Source organism: Macaca mulatta, chromosome 19 (assembly GCF_049350105.2).
Source record: "Macaca mulatta isolate MMU2019108-1 chromosome 19, T2T-MMU8v2.0, whole genome shotgun sequence".
Lineage (NCBI taxonomy): Eukaryota > Metazoa > Chordata > Mammalia > Primates > Cercopithecidae > Macaca > Macaca mulatta.
The window spans coordinates 17842655-17870074 of record NC_133424.1 but is presented as its reverse complement, the minus strand read 5'-3'; the positions used below and the strand labels follow the sequence as shown (position 1 = coordinate 17870074).

Here is a 27420-nt window from a genome sequence, read left to right as displayed (position 1 = left end):
TGTTTGTTTTTGTTTTTGAGACAGAGTTTCTCTCTTATCTCCCAGGCTGGAGTGCAGTGGCCTGATCTCGCCTCACTGCAACCTCCGCCTCCTGAGTTCAAGTGGTTCTCCTGCCTCAGCGTCCCAAGCAGCTGGGATTACAGGTGCCCGCCACCACACCCGGCTAATTTTTGTATTTTTAGTAGAGATGGGGTTTCACCATATTGGCCAGGCTGGTCTGGAACTCCTGACCTCAGGTGATCTGCCTGCCTTGGCCTCCCAAAATGCTGGGATTGCAGGTGTGAGCCACTGTGCCCAGCCCCGCCATAGGGTTTTGAGTGTCGAGGGAGGAATCTCGGTCCCACCTATCCACCACTTCTCATTCACCATTTCACAGAGCCCCCAGCAGTGCCTCCAGCAGGAAATGATCCTAATCATAACAACAGCCACAGAGTGACCAGGCACCGGGTGTACCCTGTCTCACAAAGGGGAAAAGTGAGGCACAGTCATGTGAGGCCTCTCGCCCAAGCTCTCATGGGGAAAGCCAGCTCTTCCCAGCTCTAAGTTCATTATTCCTTGTGCTGCAGTTTCCTGGAGCATTTATTGAGCACCTAAGTGAACAGGGCTTTGTGGGCAATGACAGAGCTTAGGGAGCCAGCGCCACCACTATCCATGGCTCAGCCCTCCGTGATGCCCTCCTGTGCAATTACTGATCACCTACTGCTTGTCCATCCCTAGGCTAGCTAAGCGTTTCACACTTTTTTTTTTTTTTTTTTTTTTTTTTGAGACGGAGTCTCACTCTGCCGCCCAGGCTGGGGTGCAGTGGCCGGATCTCAGTTCACTGCAAGCTCCGCCCCCCGGGTTTACGTCATTCTCCTGCCTCAGCCTCCCGAGTAGCTGGGACTACAGGCACCTGCCACCTCGCCCGGCTAGTTTTTTGTAATTTTTAGTAGAGACGGGGTTTCACCGTGTTAGCCAGGATGGTCTCGATCTCCTGACCTCGTGATCCGCCCGTCTCGGCCTCCCAAAGTGCTGGGATTATAGGCTTGAGCCACCGCGCCCGGCCTTTTTTTGTTTTTTTGAAACACAGTCTTGCTCTGTACTCCAGGCTGGAGTGCAATGGCACGATCTCTGTTCACTGCAACCTCCACCTCCTGGGTTCAAGCAACTATTCTGCCTCAGCCTCCTGGGTAGCTGGAATTACAGGCATGCGCCACCACACCCAGCTAATTTTTGTATTTTTGGTAGAGACAGGGGTTTCACCATAGTGGCCAGGTTGGTCTCGAACTCCTGACCTCAGGTGATCCGTCCACCTCGGCCTCCCAAAGTGCTGGGATTATAGGTGTGAGCCACCGCGCCCGGCACATTTCCCACGTTTTGTGGCATTTAATCAGCACCGCCCCAGTGAAGTGGGTGCACGTCTGTAGCCAGCCTGTCTCCAGGTAAGTCAAGCCCCCTGAACTAACCGCGTGAGACCCCAAGGCAGCCCCTTCGCCTCCCTGTGCCTCAGTTTCCTCTGCCACCCAAGGGCGACAGCAACACACCTGGCATGATTCGGTGATCTAATCACAGCAGGGACTGAGAACAGCACCGGCCACCAAGTAAAGGTGAACGCGAGGCTCAAAGAGGCCGAGAATGCCTGACCAGCCAGCCAGCGCCCCACCCAGCATTAATCAGAGGGGTCCAGCCGGTGCCCTGGCTCTGCGCCCCCAGCCCCACCCCCGCCCTCTCACAGCCAGAGTGGGAGTGTTGTGATAACCCGCAGCCCCCGTTTCCTCCGGGCCAGGAAGGAGCCAGGCAGAGGAAGTATTAAGAGGAGTAATATAAGCACTCCCCCCTGCGAGGCGGAGGCCAGAGCAGGCCGGGTGGCAAGCAGGGACGGTGCACTAGACGGCAGGAGTGAGCAAATGGGTCTGGCCATGGAGCATGGAGGGTCCTACGCTCGGGCCGGGAGCAGCTCTCGGGGCTGCTGGTATTACCTGCGCTACTTCTTCCTCTTCGTCTCCCTCATCCAATTCCTCATCATCCTGGGGCTTGTGCTCTTCATGGTCTATGGCAACGTGCACGTGAGCACGGAGTCCAACCTGCAGGCCACTGAGCGCCGAGCCGAGGGCCTGTACAGCCAGGTCCTGGGGCTCACGGCCTCCCAGACCAACCTGACCAAGGAGCTCAACCTCACCACCCGCGCCAAGGATGCCATCATGCAGATGTTGCTGAGTGCCCGCCGCGACCTGGACCGCATCAATGCCAGCTTCCGCCAGTGCCAGGGTGACCGGGTAAGGCTGTGGGCAGGACACTTGTCCTGGGGACCCTGGGCAAGCCCCCTCACCTCTCTGAGCCTGAGTTTCCTCATCCAAGAGAGGGGGACAATCACAGGACAAATATTCTATTTTCTTATGAGACACCATCTCGCTCTGTCTCCCAGGCTGGAGTGCAGTGGTGCAATCTCGGCTCACTGCAACCTCCGCCTCCCGGGTTCGAGTGATTCTCCTGCCTCAGCCTCCCAAGTAGCTGGGATTACAGGCACGTGCCACCATAACCGGCTAATTTTTGTATTTTTAGTAGAGATGGGGTTTCACCATGTTGGCCAGGCTGGTCTCAAACTCCTGACCTCAAGTGATCCACCCACCTTGGCCTCCCGAAGTGTTGGGATTACAAGCGTGAGCCACCATGCCCAGCCGACAGATTTGATTTTTTTTTTTTTGTAAGAGCCAGGGTCTCCATCTGTATCCTGGGCTGGATGGAGTGCAATGGCTATCATAGCTCACTGCAGCCTCAATCTCCTGGGCTCAAGTGATCCTCTTGCCTCAGCCTCCTGAGTAGCTAGGACTACAGGCATGTGCCACCACACCCAGCTAATATGTTTATCTTTAGCAGAGATGAGGTCTCACTATGTTGCCCAGGCTAGTCTCGAACTCCTGGGCTCAAGCAATCCTCTCACCTCAGCCTCCCAAAGTGCTGGGATTACAGGGGTGAGGCACTGCGTCCAGCTAATTTTTTTTTTATTTCTTTTCTTTTTTTTGGAGACAGGGTCTCACTCTGTCACCCAGGCTGGAGCACAGTGATGTGAGCATAGCTCACTGCAACCTTGACATCCTGGGCTCCAGCTATCCTCCTGCCTCAACCTTTTGAGTAGCTGGCACTATGGACGTGCCACTATGCCCCGGTCATTTTTTATTTTTAGTAGACATGGGGTCTCGCTATGTTGATCAGGCTGGTCTTGAACTCCTGGGCTCAAGCAGTCCTCCCTCCTGGACCACCCAAAGTGCTGAGATTACAGGTGGGCACCACCACACCTGGCAATTTTTTTTTTTTTTTTTAGATGGAGTCTCGCTCTGTCACCCAGGCTGGAGTGCAGTGGCACGATCTCGGCTCACTGCAACCTCCACCTCCCAGTTTCAAGTGATTCTCCTGCCTTAGCCTCCTGAGTAGCTGGGATTACAGGCACGTACAACCATACCAGCTAATTTTTGTATGTTTAGTAGAGACGGGGTTTCACCATGTTTGCCAGGCTGGTCTCAAACTCCAGACCTCAAGTGATCCATCCCCCTCAGCTGCCCATAGTGCTGGGATTACAGGCATGAGCCACCATGTCCTGCCGTGCGCCCTGGCTAACTTCTTTTTTAGAGACAGAATCTCACTATGCTGCCGAGGCTGGTATTGAACTCCTAGGCTCAGCCTCATAAAGTGCTGAGATTACAGGCATGAGCCACCATTCCCAGCCAGCAACTTTTTTTTCTTTTTTTTACTGTAAGTATATTCCATACAATATTTGAGATATAATTTTTTTTTTTTTGAGACGGAGTCTCGCTGTGTCGCCCAGGCTGGAGTGCAGTGGCCGGATCTCAGCTCACTGCAAGCTCTGCCTCCCGGGTTTTTACGCCATTCTCCTGCCTCAGCCTCCCGAGTAGCCGGGACTACAGGTGCCCGCCACCTCGCCCGGCTAGTTTTTTGTATTTTTTAGTAGAGACGGGGTTTCACCGTGTTAGCCAGGATGGTCTCGAACTCCTGACCTCGTGATCCGCCCGTCTCGGCCTCCCAAAGTGCTGGGATTACAGGCTTGAGCCACCGCGCCCGGCCGAGATATAATTTTGAAAAAATTATTCGTTGTCTTTTTGGAATCCAAGTTTAGCTCTCTTCCTGTGTGTTAATTGGCAGTCCTGAGCCCGTAACTTACTATGCATAAAGCTCCCAGAATGTGGCAGCACACACTAGCTGCAAATAAGAAGTGGCTGAAGACTGGCTACAGTGGTTCACACCTGTAATCCCAGCACTTTGGGAGACCGAGGCAGGAGGACCACCTGAGTCCAGGAATTCAAGACCAACCTGGGCAACATGGTGAAACACTGTCTCTACAAAACGTACAAAAACTAGGTCAGGCGTAGTGGCTCACACCTGTAATCCCAGCACTGTGAGAGGCCGAGGTGGGTGGATCACTCGAGGTCAGAAATTCGAGACTAGCCTGGCCAACCTAGTAAAATCCTGTCTCTACTAAAAATATAAAAATTATTAGCCTGGTATGGTGGCACGTGCCTGTAGTCCCAGCTACTCGGGAGGCTGAGGCAGGAGAATCGCTTGAACCTGGGAGGCAGAGATTGCAGTGAGACGAGATCTCACTACTGCACTCCAGCCTGGGCGACAGAGGGAGACTCTGTTTAAAAATAGATAAATAAATAAATAAATAAATACGTACATACAAAAATTAGCCAGGCATGGTGGCACGTGCCAGTAGTCCCAGCTACTTGGGAGGCTGAGGTGGGAGGATCGCTTGAGCCCAGGAGGTCAAGGCTTCAGTGAGCCAAGATGGTGCCACTGTACTCCAGCCTGGGAGACTGAGTGAGATCCAGAATGGAAAAAAAAAACACAAAAAAACAAAAAAAGGATGGACTGAATAAAAGTTCACAGTGTTTTGTTCCTATTCAATTCTAGCATGTATAAACAGTCCATATTTGCCGTATGCTGGGTGTTGAATTTAGAAATATTAACTCATTGCCAAATCCCAGGAAGTAGGGAGAAGCTTTCGTTGTTTTGGTTTGGTTTTTTTGAGATGGAGTCTTGCTCTGTCACCCAGGCTGGAGTGCAGTGGCACGATCTCGGCTCACTGCAAGCTGGGCCTACTGGGTTCACTCCATTCTCCTGCCTCAGCCTCCTGAGTAGCTGGGACTACAGGCACCCGCCACCACACCCAGCTAATTTTTTGTGTTTTTAGTAGAGATGGGGTTTCACTTTGTTAGCCAGGATGGTCTCAATCTCCTGACCTCGTGATCCCCCTGCCTTGACCTCCCAAAGTGCTGGGATTACAGGCGTGAGCCACTGCGCCCAGCCCAGCTAATTTTTCTATTTTTATTTTTATTTTTATTTTTATTTTTATTTTTCGCGCCCGGCCAATTTTTCTATTTTTAGTAGACACCGGGTTTCACGGTGTTAGCCAGGATGGTCTCGATCTCCTGACCTTGTGATCCGCCCGCCTCAGCCTCCCACAGTGCTGGGATAACAGGCGTGAGCCACTGCGCCCGGCTGTTTTGTTTTGTTTTGTTTGACAGGGTCTCCCTCTGTTGCCAAGGCTAGAGTACAGCGGAAGGTCTTGGCTCACTGCAACTGCTGCCTCCCAGGCTCAAGCGATTCTCTTGCCTCAGCCTCCCAAGTAGCCAGGATTACAGGTGTGCCCCACCATGCCCGGCTAATTTTTGTATTTTTAGTAAAGACAGGGTTTCGCCATGTTGGCCAGGCTGGTCTCAAACCCCTGACTTGAAGCGATCTGCCTTCCTTGGCCTCCCAAAGTGCTGAGGTTACAGGAGTGAGCCATTGTGCCCGGCCAGCAGAAGTTTTAAACGCTTTGCAGGCAGGAAAGTGAAGGCATGAGAGGGGAGTTGACTTTCTTGAAGCGTCAGAAACAGGCGGGCTCTCTGGGCACAGTCACAGATGCAAATCTGGGGTCTCCTGGAGACCTTTGCGCCACTCTCGCACCCTAGCTTGTGTCAAACACACTAGACAATTATCCCCATGTTCTCAGACACAACTTCGTCCCGGGGGTGTCCTGCCTGCCCTGAGACATTGTGGGGAGCAGGTGTGGGGCTCTCTCCTTAAGGGTGAGGTGGGTGAGAGATGGGAGGGTGGGGTGAGGAAAGGCTGAAGAGGTAGCTTCGAGGTCTTCCAAGGAGGTGACCTGGCTGGCCAGGGCCAAGGCAGTGGCAAAGACAGGCCTCCCATAGGACCTCAGACCGCCCAGCCCTCCGCACTGGGCAGGAAGGTAAGCTCAGTCCCTCAGACCTGCGCAAGGCAGAACTCAGTCTCCTCACCTCAGACCCCTAATGGCAGGGCCATACTTGCACCACAACCCCCTTGCAAAGAGCCCCAGAGGTAGGGCCCTGTCTCCATCCCCAAAACCCCAGGGCAAAGCACTGTCTCCCCAGATGCCCAGAGTATGGTGGTTCTCACCTCAGCCCCCCAAGATGGGGTGGAACACCCCTCAGTCCCCAGGGCACAACTGTGCCCCTTCCCTCAGACTCTCATAATAGGGTCCTGCCTGCCCCCTCAGATCCTCAGATGAGAGCCCTGCCTCCCCTCTCACACCAGAACCTGGCTAACTGGTGTCTTTTCTTTTTTCTTTTTTTTTTTTTTTTTTTGAGACGGAGTCTCGCTCTGTCGCCCAGGCTGGAGTGCAGTGGCCGGATCTCAGCTCACTGCAAGCTCCGCCTCCCGGGTTCGGGCCATTCTCCTGTCTCAGCCTCCTGAGTAGCTGGGACTACAGGCGCCCGCCACCTCGCCCAGCTAGTTTTTTGTATTTTTTTAGTAGAGACGGGGTTTCACCGTGTTAGCCAGGATGGTCTCGATCTCCTGACCTAGTGATCCGCCCGTCTCGGCCTCCCAAAGTGCTGGGATTACAGGCTTGAGCCACCGCGCCCGGCTTCTTTTTTCTTTTCCTTTTTTTTTTTTTTTGAGACAGAGTCTAGCTCTGTTGCCAGGCTGGAGTGCAATGGCACGGTCTCCGCTCACTGCAACCTCCACCTCCTGGGTTCAAGCAATTCCCCTGCCTCAGCCTCCCGAGTCGCTGGGACTACAGGCGCCTGCCAATGCGCCCTGATAATTTTTTTTTTTTTTTGTATTTTTAGTAGAGACAGGGTTTCACCATGTCAGCCAGAATGGTCTCAATCTCCTGACTTCATGAGCCGCCCGCCTTGGCCTCCCAAAATGCTGGGATTACAGGCGTGAGCCACCGCACCCGACCTGTCTTTTCATTTAAAAAAATTTATTTATTTAGGCCGGGCGCGGTGGCTCACGCCTGTAATCCCAGCACTTTGGGAGGCCGAGGCGGGCGGATCACGAGGTCAGGAGGTCGAGACCATCCTGGCTGACATGGTGAAACCCCGTCTCTACTAAAAATATTAAAAATTAGCCAGGTGTGGTGGCGGACGCCTGTAGTCCCAGCTACTCGGGAGGCTGAGGCAGGAGAATGGCATGAACCCGGGAGGCGGAGCTTGCAGTGAGCGGAGATCGAGCCACTGCACTCCAGCCTGGGAGACAGAGCGAGACTCCGTCTTAAAAAAAAAAAAATTGGCCGGGCGCGGTGGCTCAAGCCTGTAATCCCAGCACTTTGGGAGGCCGAGATGGGCGGATCATGAGGTCAGGAGATCGAGACCATCCTGGCTAACACGGTGAAACCCCGTCTCTACTAAGAAATACAAAAAACTAGCCGGGCGAGGTGGCAGCGCCTGTAGTCCCAGCTACTTGGGAGGCTGAGACAGGAGAATGGCCCGAACCCGGGAGGCGGAGCTTGCAGTGAGCTGAGATCCGGCCACTGCACTCCAGCCTGGGCTACAGAGCGAGACTCCGTCTCAAAAAAAAAAAAAAAAAAAAAATTATTTATTTAATTATAGTATTATTATTATTATTATTGACACAGAGTTTCACTCTGTCGCCCAGGCTGGATTGCAGTGGCACGATCTCAGCTCCCTACAACCTCTGCCTCCCGGGTTCAAGTGATTCTCCTATTTCAACCTCCTGAGTAGCTGGGATTACAGGCACCCGCCACCAAACCCAGCTAATTTTTTGTATTTTTAGTAGAGATAGGGCTTCATCATGTTGGCCAGGCTGGTCTGGAACTCCTGACCTCAGGTGATCTACCTGCCTCAGCCTCCCAAGACACTTCTTCTCTATAAAAAAAAAAAAAAAAAATTAAAAATAAGAAACTAAAAAATTACAGCCTTTTTTTTTTTTTAGAGACAAAGTCTCACTCTGTCACCCAGGCGGGAGTGTGGTGGCACAATGATAGCTCACCACAGCCTCAAACTCCTGGGCTGAAGTGATCCTCCCACCTCAGCCTCCCAGGTAGCTGGGACCACAGGCACATATCACCATGCTCAGCTAATTTTTTTTTTTTTTTTTTTTTTTTGAGATGGAGTCTCGCTCTGTCGCCCAGGCTGGAGTGCAGTGGCCGGATCTCAGCTCACTGCAAGCTCCGCCTCCCGGGTTCACGCCATTCTCCTGCCTCAGCCTCCCGAGTAGCTGGGACTACAGACGCCCGCCACCTCGCCCGGCTAGTTTTTTGTATTTTTTAGTAGAGACGGGGTTTCACTGGGTTAGCCAGGATGGTCTCGATCTCCTGACCTCGTGATCCGCCTGTCTCGGCCTCCCAAAGTGCTGGGACTACAGGCTTGAGCCACTGCACCCGGCCATTTTTTTTTTTTTTTTTTTTTTTTTTAGAGACATGGTCGCATTACGTTGCCCAGGCTCAAGCAGCCTCAAGCAATGTTCCCACCTCCGCCTCCCAGTGACTAAGGCTTTTGAGAACAGAAGGCATTCCCCATGTCCCCCCAGGACATTCATCCAGGGCCAGCTTCAAAAGGACGAAGGACAGAGAGTTGCAGAAAGACAAACTCTCCTCATTCTTCATATCTTATGATATTTCTGCAGAGGGTTCTCGTCCAAAGTTTGAAAGGCACAGCTTTAGTTTGTTGAATTGTGAACACTTTCTTTTTTTTTTTTTTTTTTTTTTTTTTTGAGGCGGAGTCTTCACTCTGTCGCCCAGGCTGGAGTGCAGTGGCACCATCTCGGCTCACTGCAAGCTCCGCCTCCCGGGTTCGCGCCATTCTCCTGCCTCAGCCTCCCGAGTAGCTGGGACTACAGGCGCCCGCCACCGCGCCCGGCTAATTTTTTGTATTTTAGTAGAGACGGGGTTTCACCGTGTTAGCCAGGATGGTCTCGATCTCCTGACCTCGTGATCCGCCCGCCTCGGCCTCCCAAAGGTGAACACTTTCTTTAAAAACAGCCTTGCTGGCCAGGCGTGGTGGTTCACACCTGTAATCCCAACATTTTGGGAGGCCAGGGTGGGTGGATTGCTTGAGCTCAGCAGTTTAAGACCAGTCTGGGCAACATAGTGAGATCCCATCTCTATAAAAAGTACAAAAATTAGCCAGGAGTGATGGCATGCGCCTGTAATACCAGCTACTTGAGAGGCTGAGGTGGGAGGATTGCCTGAGCCTGGGGAGGTTGAGGGTGCAGTGAGCTGTGATGGCACCACTGCACTCCAGCCTGTGTGGCAGAGTGAGACCATGTCTCAAAAAATATAAAATTAAATTAAAATAAAAACAGCTGGCTGGGCGTGGTGGCTCACGCCTGTAATCCCAGCACTTTGGGAGGACAAGGCAGGTAGCTGAGGCCAGTGGATCACTTGAGGTCAGGAGTTCGAAACCAATCTGGCCAACATGATGAAACCCCATCTCTACTAAAATACAAAAATTAGCTGGGCATGATGGTGCACCCCTGTATTCCCAGCTACTTGGGAGGCTGAGGCATCAGAGTCGCTTGAACCTGGGAAGCAGAGGTTGCAGTGAGCTGACATCACGCCATTGCACTCTAGCCTGGGCAACAGAGCGAGACTCCAGCTCAATAATAATAATAAATAATTTTTAAAAACAGCTTTATTAGGCCGGGCGCGGTGGCTCAAGCCTGTAATCCCAGCACTTTGGGAGGCCGAGACGGGCGGATCACAAGGTCAGGAGATCGAGACCATCCTGGCTGACACGGTGAAACCCCGTCTCTACTAAAAAATACAAAAAACTAGCCGGGCGAGGTGGCGGGCGCCTGTAATCCCAGCTACTCGGGAGGCTGAGGCAGGAGAATGGCGTGAACCTGGGAGGCGGAGCTTGCAGTGAGCTGAGATCTGGCCACTGCACTCCAGCCTGGGCGGCAGAGCGAGACTCCGTCTCAAAAAAAAAAAACAAACAAACATCTTTATTGATATATAAGTGTACAATTTGTTGATTTTTTTTTTTTTTTAGATGGAGTCTTGCTCTGTCGCCCAGGCTGGAGTGCAGTGGCACGATCTCAGCTCACTGCAAGCTTCACCTCCCGGGTTCTCGCCATTCTCCTGCCTCAGCCTCCCAAGTAGCTGGGACTACAGGCGCCCGCCACCACGCCTGGCTAATTTTTGTATTTTTAGTAGAGATGGAGTTTCACCGTATTGGCCAGGATGGTCTTGATCTCCTGACCTTGTGATCCACCTGCCTCGGCCTCCCAAAGTGCTGGGATTACAGGCATGAGCCACTGCGCCCGGCCAATTTCATGACTTTTTGTACATTCACAGAGTTGTACATTCATCACCATGATCCATTTTAGAACATTATTTTAGAACATTTTCACCTTCCCAGAAGAAAACCCACGTCCCCATCAGCAGTCACTCCCCATTCCCCTCCCCCAACCCCTGGCAGCCACCAACCTGCTTCCTGTCTCTATGAATTTGCCCTGTTCTGGGCATTTCATGTCAATGGAATGTCGCACAATGTGGCCTTTTGTGTCTGGCTTCTCTCACTTGCACATCATGATTTGGGGGTTCACACACATTGCAACATGGATCAGTGCTTCTTTCCTTTTTATGGCTGAATCATGTTCTATGTATGGAAGGACACATTTTGTGCCTCGATTCATCTGCTGACAGGCATTTGGGTTCTTTCCACCTTTTGGCTACTGTGAATTGAGCTGCTGTGGACGTTACTGGCAAGTTTATGTGAGAATATGTTTCCATTGCTCTGGGTATATGCTGAGAAGTAGAATTGCTGGGTCACGTGGTAACTATGTTTAACATTTTGAGGAACTGCCAGACTTTCCCAAAGCAGTTGCAACATTGTACATTCTCATTAGTACTGTCTGAGAATTCTGATTTCCGCATATCCTCATCAACACCTGTTACTGTTCATTTTGGGGTTTTATGGGTTTTTAAAATAGCCACTCTCGTGGGTGTGAAGTGGCATCTCACTGTGGTTTTGATTTGCATTTCCGTAATGGCTAATGATTTTGAGTATCTTTTGATATACTTGTTGGTCATTTGCATATCTTCTTTATTTTTAATTTTAATTTTTTTTTTTTTTTTGAAACAGAGTCTCACTCTGTTCCCCAGGCTGGAGGGCAGTGGCACAATCTCTCCTCACTGCAACCTCTGCCTCCCGGATTCAAGCGAGTCTTCTGGCTCAGCCTCCTGAATAGCTGGGACTACAGGCGAGCGCCACCATGCCCAGCTCATTTTTGTAATTTTAGCAAAGATGGGGTTTCGCCATATTGGCCAGGCTGGTGGTGGGCAGATCACTTGAGGTCAGGAGTTTGAGACCAGCCTGACCAACATGGTGAAACCCTGTCTCTACTAAAAATACAAAAATTAGCCAGATATAGTGGTGCACACCTGTAATCCCAGCTACTCAAGAGGCTGAGGCTAGGGAATCACTTGAACCCGGGAGGCGGAGGTTACAGTGTGCCAAGATCATGCCACTGCACTCCAGGCTGGGTGACGGAGCGAGACCCTGTCTCGATAAAAAAAAAAAAAAAAAGAAGATTTTTTTTTTTTTGAGGCGGAGTCTCGCTCTGTCGCCCAGGCTGGAGTGCAGTGGCGCGATCTCGGCTCACTGCAAGCTCCGCCTCCCGGGTTCACGCCATTCTCCTGCCTCAGCCTCCCAAGTAGCTGGGACTACAGGCGCCCGCCACCACACCCGGCTAGTTTTTTGTATTTTTTTAGTAGAGACGGGGTTTCACCATGTTAGCCAGGATAGTCTCAATCTCCTGACCTCATGATCCACCCGCCTCGGCCTCCCAAAGTGCTAGGATTACAGGCTTGAGCCACCGCGCCCGGCCACAGCTAATTTTTTTGTATTTTCAGTAGAGACGGAGTTTCACCATCTTGGTCAGGTTACTCTTGAACTCTCCACCTTTTGATCCACCCGCCTCAGCCTCCCAAAGTGCTGGGATTACAGGCGTAAGCCACCGCAGCTGGCCTGTTCCAGGTCTTTCTAACTGGGCTTGCAGGTGGCATCTTCTCCCTGTGTCTGCTCTTGGTCTTCCTTCTGTCCGTGTCTCTGTGTCCAAATCTCTTCTCTTTATAAGGACATCAGCCATGTTGGATTAGAGCCCACCCTAAGAACCTCACCTTAACTTAATTACCTCTCTGAAGACCCTACTTCTGCCAGGAGAGGTGGCTCACGACTATAATCCCAGCACTTTGGGAGGCCGAGGGGGGCGGATCACCTGAGGTCAGGAGTTTGAAACCAGCCTGGCCAACATGGTGAAACCCCGTCTCTACTAAAAATGCAAAACTTAGTTTGGCCAGGCGCGGTGGCTCACACCTGTAATCCTAGCACTTTGGGAGGCTGAGGCGGGCGGATCACCTGAGGACGGGAGTTTGAGACCAGCCTGGCCAACATGGAGAAACCCTGTCTCTACTAAAACATACAAAATTAGCCAGGCGTGGTGGCACAGGCCTGTAGTCCCAGCTACTGGAGAGGCTGAGGCAGGAGAATCACTGGAACCCAGGAGTTGGAGTCTGCAATGAGCTGTCATCACTCCACTGTATACTAGCCTGGGCAACAGAGTGAGACCCCGTTTCTTTAAAAAAAAAAAAAAAAAAAAAAAAAAAAAAAAAGGCCGGGCGCGGTGGCTCAAGCCTGTAATCCCAGCACTTTAGGAGGCCCAGACGGGCGGATCACGAGGTCAGGAGATCGAGACCATCCTGGCTAACACGGTGAAACCCCATCTCTACTTAAAAAAATACAAAAAACTAGCTGGGCAAGGTGGCAGGCGCCTGTAGTCCCAGCTACTTGGGAGGCTGAGGCAGGAGAATGGCGTGAACCCGGGAGGCGGAGCTTGCAGTGAGCTGAGATCTGGCCACTGCACTCCAGCCTGGGCGACAGAGCCAGACTCCGTCTCAAAAAAAAAAAAAAAAAAAAAAAAAAACATTCAGGGCTCGGATGGATCCTTTGAGCTCAGGAGTTCCATACCAGCCTGGACAACATGGTAAAACCGCCATCTGTAAGGAAAATACAAAAAATTGGCCAGGAGTGGTGGCGCATACTTGTAGTCTCAGCTCCTCGGGAGACTGATGGAGGAGGATTGCTTGAGCCTGGGAGGTCAAGGTTGCAGAGTGAGCTGAGATAGGGCCACTGCACTCCAGCCTGGGTGACAAAGTGAGACTTTGTCTAAAAAAAAACAAAAAACAAAAACGAGCTGGGCACGGTGGCTCAAGCCTGTAATCTCAGGACTTTGGGAGGCCGAGGCGGGCAGATCACCTGAGATCAGGAGTTCAAGACCAGCCAGGCCAACATGATGAAACCCTGTCTCTACCAAAAACACACAAAAAAATTAGCGGGTCGTGGTGGCAGGCCCCTGTCATCCCAGCTGCTTGGGAGGCTGAGAAAGGAGAATTGCTTGAACATGGGAGGCGGAGGTTGCGTTGAGCCGAGATTGCACCACTGCACTCCAGCCTGGGCAACAGCAACAAGAATGAAACTCCGTCTCAAAAAAAAAAAAAAAAAAAATTTCAGTTGACCATAAATGTGGATGTAATATTTTTAAAGTTCATCCATGTTGTAGCATATATTTATACTTTGTGTCTTTTTATTTCTAGATAGTAGTAACTGTAAAAGCTTTTGAAAATCAGACAAACATCCACTATATTTTTATTTATTTATTTTTGTTTGTTTGTTTTATTGAGATGGGGATCTCGCTATATTGCCCAGGCTGGTCTCAAACTTCTGGGCTCGAGTGATCCTCCCACCTCAGCCTCCTGAGTAATCGGGACGACAGGTGTGAGCTGCCACACCTGGCTTCCAACATCCCCTCAATAAAGGGACCGTGCCCTTGTGAATTCAGCTCACTCCGGCCACTAGGGTGCTCGATCTGGGCCCAGGCAGTCCCGGGGGCAAGACACTAAGCTCTGTCCTGCGCCCTTCCCCTCCCTTCCGGGCAGGTCATCTACACGAACAATCAGCGGTACATGGCTGCCATCATCTTGAGCGAGAAACAATGCAGAGAACAATTCAAAGACATGAACAAGAGCTGCGATGGTGAGTCCTAAGGCCGCAGGGAGCCGGGGTGGTGGACACCCCGCCCAGTGCTCGCGGCAGCCCCTAATCTTCCTGGGTCTCCTGGTCCTGTTTCCTTAGCCTTGCTCCTCATGCTGAATCAGAAAGTGAAGACGCTGGAGGTGGAGATAATCAAGGAGAAGACCGTTTGCACTAAGGATAAGGAAAGCGTGCTGCTGAACAAACGCATGGTGGAGGAACAGCTGGCTGAATGTGTGAAAACCCGGGCGCTGCAGCATCAAGAGCGCCAGCTGGCCGAGGAGCAACTGCGAAAGGTTCAAGCCCTCTGCCTGCCCCTCGACAAGGACAAGTTTGAGATGGATCTTCGTAACCTGTGGAGGGACTCCATTATCCCACGCAGCCTGGACAACCTGGGTTACAACCTCTACCATCCCCTGGGCTCGGAATTGGCCTCCATCCGCAGAGCCTGCGACCACATGCCCAGCCTCATGACCTCCAAGGTGGAGGAGCTGGCCCGGAGCCTGCGGATGGGTATCGAACGCGTGGCCCGCGAGAACTCGGACCTCCAACGCCAGAAGCTGGAAGCCCAGCAGGGCCTGCAGGCCAGTCAGGAGGCGAAACAGAAAGTGGAGAAGGAGGCTCAGGCCCGGGAGGCCAAGCTCCAAGCCGAATGCTCCCGGCAGACTCAGCTAGCGCTGGAGGAGAAGGCGGTGCTGCGGAAGGAACGAGACAACCTGGCCAAGGAGCTGGAAGAGAAGAAGAGGGAGGCGGAGCAGCTCAGGATGGAGCTGGCTATCAGAAATTCGGCCCTGGACACCTGCATCAAGGCCAAGGTGGGCATGCGGGCCCCAGAGGGAGGCTGCAGTGGAGTTAGGTCCAGATGCCAAGGGGGTGGTGGTGACGTTGAACTTGGAGTTGGCTTTGAGGATGGCTTCCTGTTCTAGGTTGGGTGAATTACGACTCTCTAGGATCAGGCATTAAGATCAGGATAGAGCTTGGAATGGGGATGGGCATTGCGAAGAGTGTAGGGTTAAGAATGGAATTAGAGTGCCGGGCGCAGTGGCTCATGCCAGTAATCCCAACACTTTGGAAGGCCAAGGCGGGTGGATCGCCTGAGGTCAGGAGTTCGAAACCAGCCTGGCCAACATGGCGAAACCCCTTCTTTACTAAAAATACAAAAATTAGCAGGGCGTGGTGGCAGGTGCCTGTAATCCCAGCTACTCAGGACTCTATCTCAAACAAAACAAAACAAAACAAAACAAAACCTGGAATTAGAGGTAGGGTGGATTTCGGGTCTAGGGTTGGGTGAGGGGGTGGATCTAGAATTTCTGTTGCCTTTGGGTTTGGGTTGAGTTGAGGCATGGAGGGCGGATTTAGGATGGATGCTGGGATGACCTGTTGGTGGCTATCCACTCTACGGATGGTTATAGGATTGTAGTCATGTGGATGGAGAAGTTTGTTGGCATTAGGATTGGGGTAGAGTTTGGAATTAGGAATGACATTGAGGAAGGATTAAGAATTGAGGCTGGCTGGGCGTGGTGGCTCACACTTGTAATCCCAGCACTTTGGGAGGCCGAGGTGGGAGGATAGCTTAAACTCAGGAGTTCAGACTAGCCTGGGCAACACAGCAAGACCCCCACCCCAGGCTGGGTGTGGTGGCTCACGCCTGTAATCCTAGCACTTTGGGAGGCCGAGGTAGGTGGATTGCCTGAGCTCAGAGTTTGAGATCAGCCTGGGCAACACGGTGAAACCTCGCCTCTACTAAAATACAAAAAATTAGCTGGCCATGGCAGCGTGTGTCTGTAATTCCAGCTACTCGGGAGGCTGAGATAGGAGAATCTCTTGAACCCAGGAGGCAGAGGTTGCAGTGAGTCAAGATCACACCATTGCACTCCAGCCTGGGTGACAGAGCAAAACTCCGTCTCAAACAAACAAACAAAACACAAAACCCCATCCCTACAAAAAAAAAAAAAAAACAAAAATTAGGCCAGATGCAGTGGCTCACGCCTGTAATCCCAGCACTTTGGGAGGCTGGGATGGGTGGATCACGAGGTCAGGAGATTGAGGCCATCCTGGCTAACGTGGTAAAATCCCATCTCTACTAAAAATACAAAAAAAATTAGCCAGGTGTGGTGGCAGGTGCCTGTAGTCCCAGCTACTCAGGAGGCTGAGGCAGGAGAATGGTGTGAACCCGTCAGCCAAGATTATGACACTGCACTTCAGCCTGGGCGACAGAGCAAGAGTCTGTCTCAAAAAAAAAAAAAAAAGAAGAAGCCAGGTGTGGCAGCACACACCTGTAATCCTGGCTACTTGGGAGGCTGAGAAGTGGGAGGATTGCTTGAGCCCAGGAGGTTGAGGCTGCAGTGAGCCGGAATTGCACCACTGCACTACAGCTTGAGTGAAAGACCAAGACCTTATCTTAAAAAAAAAAAAGGAAAAGGAAAGAATTGAGGCTGGCATTAAAAAAAAAAAAAAAAAAAAAGGAAATCATGTCCTTTTCAGCAGTACGGATGCAGCTGGAGGTCATTATCCTAAGAGAATTAATGCAGAAACAGAAAATCAAATACCATATGCTGTCACTTATAAGTAGGAGCAAAATATTAGATACAAACAAGGATGGGAACAACAGACACTGGGGTTCCAAAATGGGAAAGGGAGGGAGGGAGGGGGGAAAAGGTTAAAAACTTACATTTTGGGGACTGAGTTCATTGCTTGTTCAATGAGACCATTGGAAACTCAGACTTCTATGATCGGGTGCGGTGTCCCACACCTGTAATCCCAGCACTTTGGGAGGCCAAGGTGGGTGCATGACCTGAGGTCAGGAGTTCGAGACCAGCCTGGCCAACATGGTGAAACCCTGTCTCTACTAATAATACAAAACTTAGGGCCGGGCGTGGTGGCTCAAGCCTGTAATCCCAGCACTTTGGGAGGCCGAGATGGGCGGATCACGAGGTCAGGAGATCGAGACCATCCTGGCTAATACGGTGAAACCCCGTCTCTACTAAAAAATACAAAAAACTAGCCGGGCGCAGTGGCGGGCGCCTGTAGTCCCAACTACTCGGGAGGCTGAGGCAGGAGAATGGCGTGAACCCGGGAGGCGGAGCTTGCAGTGAGCTGAGATTCGGCCACTGCACTCCAGCCTGGGTGACAGAGCGAGACTCCGTCTCAAAAAAAAAAAAAAAAAAAAAAACTTAGCCAGGCTTGGTGGCAGACGCCTGTAATCCCAGCTGCTTGGAAGGCTGAGGCATGAGAATCACTTGAACCCAGGAGGCAGAGGTTGCAGTGAGTCCAGATCGCGCCACTGCACTCTAGCCTGTGTGACACAGCAAGACTCCGTCTCAAAAAAAAAGAAACCCAAACCTCTGCATCATGCAATATACCCAGTGTAACAAACCTGCACACATCCCCACTAAATCTAAAATAAAATAAAATCTGCTCCAAATCCTAAAAGAGAAAAGTGAAAGAATTGAGGCTGGGTTTGAGTGTAGGGAGCTGGTGGGTTATTCTACTGTTGGGATTGGGATTGGGGTTAGGGTCAGAGTTAAAATCATGTATTTGAGTTGAGTTGAGGAACCAGGGGAGTTGGTTTAGCATTGGGAGTGATACTGGGGTGAGGATGCCTAGAGGAAGAGTTGATGTGAAGGTTGAACTCGTGTTTAAGTTGGGCTGAGATGAGTTTTTGGTCACTGCTGTGTCTAGAGTTGACTTGAGTTAAAGTCAGGATTTCACTTAGGATTTCGTTGATTTTAGAAGGGGGTTGAATTTGGAATTTGGATGGTGAGAAAAGCTTGCAAATTGAGTCAGGAATGCTTGTAGGGGGTGAGGTTGGGTGAAGAATGATCTAGGATCTCATTTGCTTTGGGACTGAGTTGAAGCACTGAAGTCGGATTTGAGGCTCTGGTAGTTGGAGGTGACTGGTGCATCTAGAAATGCTTAGAGGTTGCAGCCAAGGGTGAATTTCAGATTTCACTGGCATTGACATAGGGATTGGTATTGACAATGGGTTAGGAGTTGAGCTCGGGTTGGTTTAGGGTGACTGGTGGAAGGCTGAGTGGGCTTGCAGTTGAGTTGAAGGATTGGGTGACCCTGGGTTATGGCTGGGGAGACATTGGGGTTGAGTGACGATCAGGGCTGGGTTGAGAGTAAAATCTGGGGTAGATGCCAATCTCGGCGTGGAACTGGGTTGAGGTGGATTTGGGGTAACTGACCAGCTTAGGACGGTTTCCGGTTAATATCAGGGGCTCGATAGGGCCTTAGGATTAGGGTGAAGTTTGGATTGGGATTGGAACTGAGTGTGGGTTTAGGATGGGGGCTAGGTAGAGGCTGGGATCTGGGGTTGAGTGGGTGCTGAGCATGACATTGCACAAGTAATTGTAGGAGGGCATGGTGGAGGCCAGGGCTGGGGCTGGGGAAATGGATATTTTCTCTCCTTTTTTTTGAGACAGAGTTTCGCTCTGTCGCCCAGGCTGGAGTGCAGTGGTACAATCTCAGCTCACTGCCACCTCCACCTCCCAGGTTCAAGTAATTCTCCTGCCTCAGCCTCCCCGAGTAGCTGTGATTGCAGGTGCCTGCCACCACGCCTGGTTGATTTTTTTTTTTTTGTATTTTTAGTAGAGACGGGGTTTCGCCATGTTGGCCGGGCTGGTCTCGAACTCCTGACCTCAGGGGATCCGCCCTCCTCGGCTTCCCAAAGTGCTGGGATGACGGGCGTGAGCCAGCACGCCCTGCTGGAAATCGGTATTTTCATAGTGGTTGGGTCAAGAGAATGGTTGGATTCAGAATGAGATCTGAAGATATGGTCAGATCCAGTTTATAATTAGGACTGGGTTTAGGTTGGGGCTTGATTCTGAGATTGACTTTTCATGTTGGGATCAGATTTTAGGTGATTGAGTTCAGAATTGGCCTTGGATTTCAGGTTTTGGGGGATTGGCTCAGGGATATTCCAGGGGTGGCATTTAGGATCGGGGTCCAGCTGGTCTACAGGGTAGGCTGACTTCAGCCTGAAGGGGGCTGTGGTGGGTGAGTAGACTCCGATGGGGTCATGGGTTGGACCTGGATTCACCCTGAGGCTCTGATGGAGATAAGGGTAGACCAGCTGTGCAGCATGGGGCCTCGGGACTGCTGAGGTGAGCAGTCCCACAAGTCCCCAAGCCATCTGAAGTCTTGTGGTGGGTGCAGGTGATTCTATGTTCATGACCATGTGTGTCTTTCTACATGGGGTCTGTTACGCTGCCCTGGAAGGACTTTAGAGACACTGGTCTTGAAGGGCATGAAAGGGCAGAACCCGGCCGGGCACAGTGGTTCATGCCTGTAATCCCAGCACTTTGGGAGGCCGAGGCAGGCGGATCACCTGAGGTCAGGAGTTCGAGACCAGCCTGGCCAACATAGTGAAACCCCACCTCTATTAAAAATACAAAAAATTAGCCAGGCATGGTGGCGCGTGCCTGTAGTCCCAGCTACCCGGGAGGCTGAGGCAGGAGAATCACTTGAACCTGGGAGGCCGAGTTTGCAGTGAGCCAAGATCATGCCACTGCACTCCAGCCTGTGCAACAAAGCGAAACTCCATCTCAAAAAAAAAAAAAGGCAGAAACCTGTCTGGGAAGCCCTGGCTTCTACCAACCTCCCTCCATCTTTCTTTCACAGTCGCAGCCGATTATACCAGTGCCACGGCCCATGGGCCCTGTCCCCAACCCCCAGACCATCGGTGAGTGACAAAAGACAGAGCCAAGTAGGGGAGGAGCCCCTTTCCACCTCGAACCCCACCCCAGCCTTACTCTCCCACTCCCCTGGGCTGCCAGCCCATCCCTAGCCCAGGGGCAGGGGCTACTGAAGCTGTAGGTCAAGCCTCACCTCTCCCTCCCTCCACAGACCCAGCTAGCCTGGAGGAGTTCAAGAGGAAGATCCTGGAGTCCCAGAGGCCCCCTGCAGGCATCCCTGTAGCCCCATCCAGGTAAGGCACTGGGCAGGCTGCAGTTGTTCAGTCTTAGGGCTGTGGGCAAAGCTAGGACAGGACTGAGGGTGGAGGGAGGCTGATCTCATACTTGCTTCTTCCTTAATTGAGCACCTGCTGTATACATGTATGGTTGGGCGTGAGGGACACAGTAGTATCCAAGACACACCCAGTTCTGTCCTCATGAAACTCCCTGAATAGTGGGTGAGACAGTGTCATGATGGGACTACCAAGGAGCCTACAAGTATTAGGCACTTACTGTGAGCCCCACGCAGTTCTAAGTACTTTGCAAGATTAATTCATGTAATCTTCACAACTAAACAACAATAGTAGGGCAAACCACTATTCTACCCACTTTCCAGATGAGGAGAGTGAGGCACAGAGAGGGCATGCATTGTACCCCAGGGAGCACAGCACAACTGGGACACGAACCCAGGCCATCGGACCCCAAACAGGCAAGAGAGAGCCTTGGTGAGGAGGAGCTGGAGCATGCGGAGCTGGCCTTAGGGAAAGCAGGGGGAACAGTGTTCCAGGCAGCAGGAACAGCCAGGTCAAAGGCCTGGAAGCTGGATAGGGGTGAGGGAAGGTAATGAGCAAACGGAGAGAGGGGGGAGTGGCATCCAGGAGTGATTCCTGACCTTTAATTTCTAGAAAATGAGTCTCAGCTGGGCATGGTGGCTCATGCCTGGAATCCCAGCTACTCAGGAGGCAGAGGCATGAGAATCGCTTGAACCTGGGAGGCGGAGGTTGCAATGAGCCGAGATCATGCCACTGCACTCCAGCCTGGACAACAGAGTGAGACTCTGTCTCAGAAAAAAAAAAAAAAAAAGAGGCCAGGTGCGGTGGCTCACGCCTGTAATCCCAGGCCGAGGCGGGCGGATCACAAGGTCAAGAGATCAAGAGCATCTGGCCAACACGGTGAAACCCCGTCTCTACTAAAAATACAAAAAGTAGCTGGGCATGGTGGCGGGCGCTTGTAGTCCCAGCTACTCTGAAGACTGAGGTAGGAGAATCACTTGAACCCGGGAGGCAGAGATTGCAGTGAGCCAATATCACGCCATTGCACTCCAGCCCAGCAACAGAGTGAGATTCCATCTCAAAAAAAAAAAAAAAAAAAAAAAATCCAGTTACGGTGGCTCACGCCTGTAATCCCAGCACTTTGAGAGGCCAAAGCGGGTGGATCACCTGAGCTCAGGAGTTCAAAACTAGCTTGACCAACATGGTGAAACCCTGTCTCTACTAAAAAAAAAAAAAAAAAAAAAGGAAAAAAAAATACAAAAATTAGCCAGGTGTGGTGGTGGGCACCTGTAGTCTGAGCTACTCAGGAGGCTGAGGTGGGAGGATCGCCTGAGCCCAGGAGGTGGAGGCTGCAGAAAGCAAAGATCGCATCCCTGCACTCCAGCCTGGGAGACAGAGTGAGACACTGTCTTGGAAAAAAAAAAAAAAAAAAGACAGTGTCTGAAGTCAAGGGCCTGGAAATGCTTTGCTAATTGCAAGGTGCCATCCAAAAATGGCCAGAGCAAGGGGCTAGGGGCCTCTGTAGGAAGCAGCAAGGGCTCCTGGCACATGCTCACGTCATGGCTTGAGGACTGTGCCCCCGGCCTCCTCCCAGAGTCAGTCACTTCTCAGAGGGCGGCCTGTGCGTCACAGGGATGGTGACTCAGGCCACCGCCCCAAGAACTGCCTGTGCTCTCTCTGGGGTCCTGCTGCACCACTGACGGAGTCAGGGCTGGCACTGCCATTTGCAGTTTAGGACCCGAGGCTCAGGAAGGCACCAGGACTTTAAGTCAGATCCCTTTGACCCCAAACACTGTGCCAATGACCATTTTGCCACGGGGCTATTGTCAATCTGGGTCTATTGCAGCCTCAGAGGGATAATACGGGATTTCTGGCCAAGTAGATTTCCGAAAGCTTTGCCGCCAACTCCCCAGGATGCAGCATGTCCAGCTCCATTTCCACCTCTTCTTTTTTTTGTTTTTTGTTTTTCTTTCTTGCATACCCTCTCCAACAGGGAGCTCACTCCCTTGCCAGGCTGTCTCTCAGCCCCTTTGCTCTAGATGGCTCAGTTCTCAGCCCTGAGCAGCCCACAGGGAGGGAAACAAAAAGGTGAGGAGGAGATTCCCCACTCCAAGCAAACACAATTTTCCTCTCTCCATCTTGGCCCAAAGCCCTCATGGCAAGGAAGGAGGTTCTATTATTATCCCCACTTCTCAGAGGAGGAAACTGAGGCCCCAGGGAAGTGAGCAGCCCGGGGTCACACGGTGGAGAATCAGGGCCAGGCCCGGGCTCCCAGCCCAGGACTGTCAGGGCCTCGGCTGAGAACCGGGGAAGCTCTTGACATTGTTTACCCCAAAATGACGTCCATCTGCTGAGAAAACAATGTGTGCTTAAGCCTGAATCTCGCCACCTCCTCTCCTCACGGTTGCAGGAAGGGCCTCTGGCCTGCTGGCTTCTGCCTTTGACTCCCCCTCCCCTGAGAGACGCTGGGGGCAAGTGGGCTGGGGTTGTCTGCTCTGGGTTCACTGGGCAACTTGGGGAGAGTCACTGGAATTTTATTTATTTATTTATTTATTTATATTTTTTTTGAGACGGAGTCTCGCTCTGTCCCCCAAGCTGGAGTGCAATGGCACGATCTCGGCTCACTGCAAGCTCCGCCTCCGGGGTTCATGCCATTCTCCTGCCTCAGCCTCCCGAGTAGCTGGGACTACAGGCGCCCGCCACCGCGCCCGGCTAATTTTTTGTATTTTTAGTAGAGAGAGGGTTTCACTGTGGTCTTGATCTCCTGACCTTGTGATCCGCCCGCCTTGGCCTCCCAAAGTGCTGGGATTACAGGCGTGAGCCACCGCGCCTGGCAATTTTATTTTTTTAAATCATTATTTCTTTTTTTTGAGACAGAGTCTTGTTCTGTCACCCAGGCTGGAGTGCAGTGGCATGATCATAGCTCACTGCAGCCTTGAACTCCTGGGCTCAAACAATCCTCCTGCCTCAGCCTCCACAGTGGTTGAGCCTATAGGTACACTCCACCTTGCCCAGCTAAATTGTTATTTTTTTGTAGAGACAGGGGTTTTGCTATGTTGCCCAGGCTGGACTCGAATGCCTGGCCTCAAGTGATCTTCCTGCCTCGGCCTCCCAAGTAGCTGAGTCACTAGAATTTTAGATGCACCTAATGAGGTGCTGGGACAAGACTCAGCATTAAATCACCCTCCTCATGCATCAGGAGAGTTGATTTTTCCTTTTCCACTCCTTTTTTTTTTTTTTTTTTTTTGAGACAGAGTCTTGCTCTGTCGCCCAGGCTGGAGTACGATGGCACAATCTCGGCTCACTACAAGCTCCGCCTCCCGGGTTCACGCCATTCTCCTGCCTCAGCCTCCCGAGTAGCTGGGACTACAGGCACCCGCCACCACGCCCGGCTAATTTTTTGTATTTTTAGTAGAGACGGGTTTTCACCGTGTTAGCCAGGATGGTCTTGATCTCCCAACCTTGTGATCTGCCCGCCTCGGTCTCCCAAAGTGCTGGGATTACAGGTGTGAGCCACCACGCCCGGCCTTGTGTGTTTTTTTTTTTTTTTTTTTTTTTTTTTGAGATGGAGTCTCACTCTGTCCCCTAGGCTGAAGTGCAGTGGTGCAGTCACAGCTCACTGCAACCTCTGTCTCCTAGGTTCAAGCAATTCTCCTGCCTCAGCCTCCTGAGTAGCTGGGATTACAGGAGTGTACACATCACACCAAATTTTTGTATCTTTTTTTTACAAAATTTGTAAAAATTGTGGGGTTTCACCATGTTGGCCAGGCTGGTCTCAAACTCCTGGCCTCAAGCAATCTGCCCTCCTCGGCCTCCCGAAGTGCTGGGATTACAGGTATAAGCCACCCCCTCCGGCCTCCACTCTTATTCTTTCTTGTTTTGTTTTGTTTTTTGTTTTTGAGACGGAGTTTCGCTCTTGCTGCCCAGGCTGGAGTGCAATGGCCCGATCTCAGCTCACCGCAACCTCCACCTCCCAGGTTCAAGCGATTCTCCTGCCTCAGCTTTTCAAGCAGCTGGGATTACAGGCATGCGCCACCATGCCTGGCTAATTTTGTATTTTTAATAGAGACAGGGTTTCTCCATGTTGGTCAGGTTGGTCTCGAACTCCTGACCTCAGGTGATCCGCCCACCTTGGCCTCCCAAAGTGTTGGGATTATAGGCGTGAGCCACCACACCTGGCCCACTCTTATTCCTTCTAAGCCTTGATAAATCTCATTTTAGCGGGACGCAGTGGCTCATGCCTGTAATCCTAGCACTTTGGGAGGCTGAGGAGGGCAAATCGCTTGAGTCTAGGAGTTCAAGGCCAGCCTGGGCAACATAGCAAGTCCTCGTCTCTAAGAGAGAAAAAATAAAATCCTCATCAATATAGTATAGTGTTTAGTTTAAAAAAATAAAATAGACAAAGCCTCAGCTGGTATTTACTTGCTCTAACAGCTTCCAGACACTTGCGCGTCTCCCATGTTCCCAAATCGATGGCCGACGCAGGACCCCGCTTCAGCTGGGATTCAGCACGAGGTCTTGCTCTTATGGAAAAAAAATATTTATTTTTCTTTTGAGATGGAGTCTTGCTTTGTCACCAAGCTAGAGTGCAGTGGCGCAATCTCTGATCACTGCAACCTGTGTCTCCCGGGTTCAAGCGATTCTCGTGCCTCAGCCTCCCGAGTAGCTGGGATTACAGGCACATGCCAGCATGCCCGGTTATTTTTTGTATTTTTTAGTAGAGACAGGGTTTCACCACGTTAACCAGGCTGGTCTCGAACTCCTGACCTCAGGCAATCCACCTGCCTTGGCCTCCCAAAGTGTTGGGATTACAGGCATGAGCCATGGTGCCCAGCCTATGGAAAATTTTAAAGTCATTTTCTGTTGGTGGTACATGCACCAGCTTTCCTTTACTTGGTGAGACTGAGTGTCCCTTCCTGAAGATCACATGAGGCAGAGGAAAAACAAACAAACAGAAAAAACAAAAAAGAAGAAGTAGAGACTGAGTGTCTTTGGAAATCAATGTAAGTTTCTTTAAACACGATATAAAGACAATAATGGCTGGGTATGTTGGCTCACACCTGTAATCCCAGAACTTTGGGAGGCTGAGGCAGGTGGATCACGAGGTCAGGAGTTCAAGACCAGCATGGCCAATACGGTGAAACCCTGTCTCTACTAAAAATACAAAAAATTAGCTGGGCATGGTGGAGCGTGCCTGTAATCCCAGCTACTCGGGAGGCTGAGGCAGGAGAATTGCTTGAACCAGGACCTGGGAGGTGGAGGTTGCAGCGAGCTGAGATCACACCACTGCACTCCAGCCTGGGCTACAGAGCGAGATTCCGTCTCAAAAAAAAAAATTAACCAGAACTGATGGCATGCACCTGTAGTCCCAGCTACTTGGGAGGCTGAGGCAGGAGGATTGCTTTAGCCGAGGAGGTCAAAGCTGCAGTGAGCTATGATCACGCCACTGCACTCCAACCTGGGTGACAGAGGAAGACCCTGCCTCTAAAACTTTTTTTTTTTTTGAGACGGAGTCTCGCTCTGTCGCCCAGGCTGGAGTGCAGTGGCCGGATCTCAGCTCACTGCAAGCTCCGCCTCCCGGGTTCACGCCATTCTCCTGCCTCAGCCTCCCGAGTAGCTGGGACTACAGGCGCCCGCCACCTCGCCCGGCTAGTTGTTTGTATTTTTTAGTAGAGATGGGGTTTCACCGTGTTAGCCAGGATGGTCTCGATCTCCTGACCTCGTGATCCGCCCGTCTCGGCCTCCCAAAGTGCTGGGATTACAGGCTTGAGCCACCGCGCCCGGCCTCTAAAACGTTTTTTAAAGGGCAAATATTAAGTAAATCTTGGTCCAGGAGCAATGTGGCTGAATATGGCAAAAATTGCAATGGGAAGAGCTTTTTTAAAAAAAGATTGTATTATTTATTTTATTATTATTATTATTATTATTATTATTATTATTATTATTATTATTATTATTTTGAGATGGAGTCTCACTCTGCCACCCAGACTGGAGTACAGTGGTGTGATCTCAGCTCACCATGACCTCCACCTCCCAGGTTCAAGCGATTCTCCTGCCTTAGTCTCTTGAGTAGCTGGGATTATAGGTGCCCGCCACTACGCCTGGCTAATTTTTTTGTATTTTTAGTAGAGATGGGGTTTCCCCACGTTTACTAGGCCGGTCTTGAACTCCTGATCTCAGGTGATCTGCCCGCCTCAGCCTCCTAAAGTGCTAGGATTATGGGTGTGGGCCACCACACCTGGCCAAGATTTTATTTTTATTTTATTTTATTTTAATGTAATTTTTTTTTTTTTGGAGACAGAGTCTCACTCTGTGTTCCAGGCTGGAGTGCAATGGTGCAATCTCGGCTCACTGCAACTTCTGCCTCCCAGGTTCAAGTGATTCTCCTACTTCAGCCTCCCAAGTAGCTGAGATTACAGGCATAAGCCACCACACCTGGTTAATTTTTGTATTTTTAGTAAAGACAGGGTTTCTCCATGTTGGCCAGGCTGGTCTCAAATTCCTGACCTCAGGTGATCTGCCCGCCTCAGTTTCCCAAAGTACTAGGATTACGGGTATGAGCCACCACCGCGCCCGGCCTTTTTTTTTTTTTTTTTTTTTTTTATCTTTTTTATTTTTTGAGAGAGTCTTGCTCTCTTGTCCAGGCCACAGTGTGGTGGTGTGATCTCGGCTCACTGCAACCTCCACCTCCCAGGTTCAAGTGATTCTCATGCTTCAGCCTCCCAAGTAGCTGGGATTATAGGCATGCACCACCACGCCCGGCTAACTTTTGTATTTTTAGTAGAGATGCGGTTTCACCACATTGGCCAGGCTGGTTTTGAATTCCTAGCCTCAAATGATCCGTCCGCCTCGGCCTCCCAAAGTGCTGGGATTACAGGTGTGAGCCACTGCGCCTGGCCATATGGGCTTAAGATGGGAGTCCAGGCCTGGCTCTGAGCCGGGCACATGGTTAATGTTGTTCAAGTTCCTGTTACGACTCTCATAATTTGTTTGTCCATTCGAGCCGTATTTATTGAGCAGCTGCTGGGAACTGGGCATGGTATTAGGTGCTGGGAACAAGGCACAGAAACCGCTGCCCTCAAGGGGCTCACAGTCTAGTGGGAGAGATGGATGACAAATCAGATGAATGGGTCACTCGAGGGACCTTTGGTGATGGGGAGACAGAGGAAG

At 51.3% G+C, this 27420-nt stretch overlaps 1 protein-coding gene across 5 annotated transcripts in view; it reads left to right on the top strand.

The window, feature by feature from the left end:
- PLVAP (plasmalemma vesicle associated protein) overlaps positions 1–27420 on the top strand; it is a 30341-nt gene that overhangs the window by 609 nt on the left and 2312 nt on the right. Inside the window, exons 1-6 of one of the 5 annotated variants that reach the window (XM_077978301.1) lie at positions 1046–1185; positions 1322–2255; positions 14207–14303; positions 14403–15115; positions 19926–19986; positions 20151–20232. In XM_077978301.1, the coding sequence (XP_077834427.1) occupies positions 1887–2255; positions 14207–14303; positions 14403–15115; positions 19926–19986; positions 20151–20232 (1322 nt within the window). In that variant the 5' untranslated portion in view covers positions 1046–1185; positions 1322–1886. Of the gene's footprint in view, positions 1–739; positions 2256–14206; positions 14304–14402; positions 15180–19925; positions 19987–20120; positions 20233–27420 lie in introns of those variants that run through there. The other 4 variants (XM_077978300.1, XM_077978302.1, XM_015123258.3 and 1 more) reach the window with 4 other exon arrangements.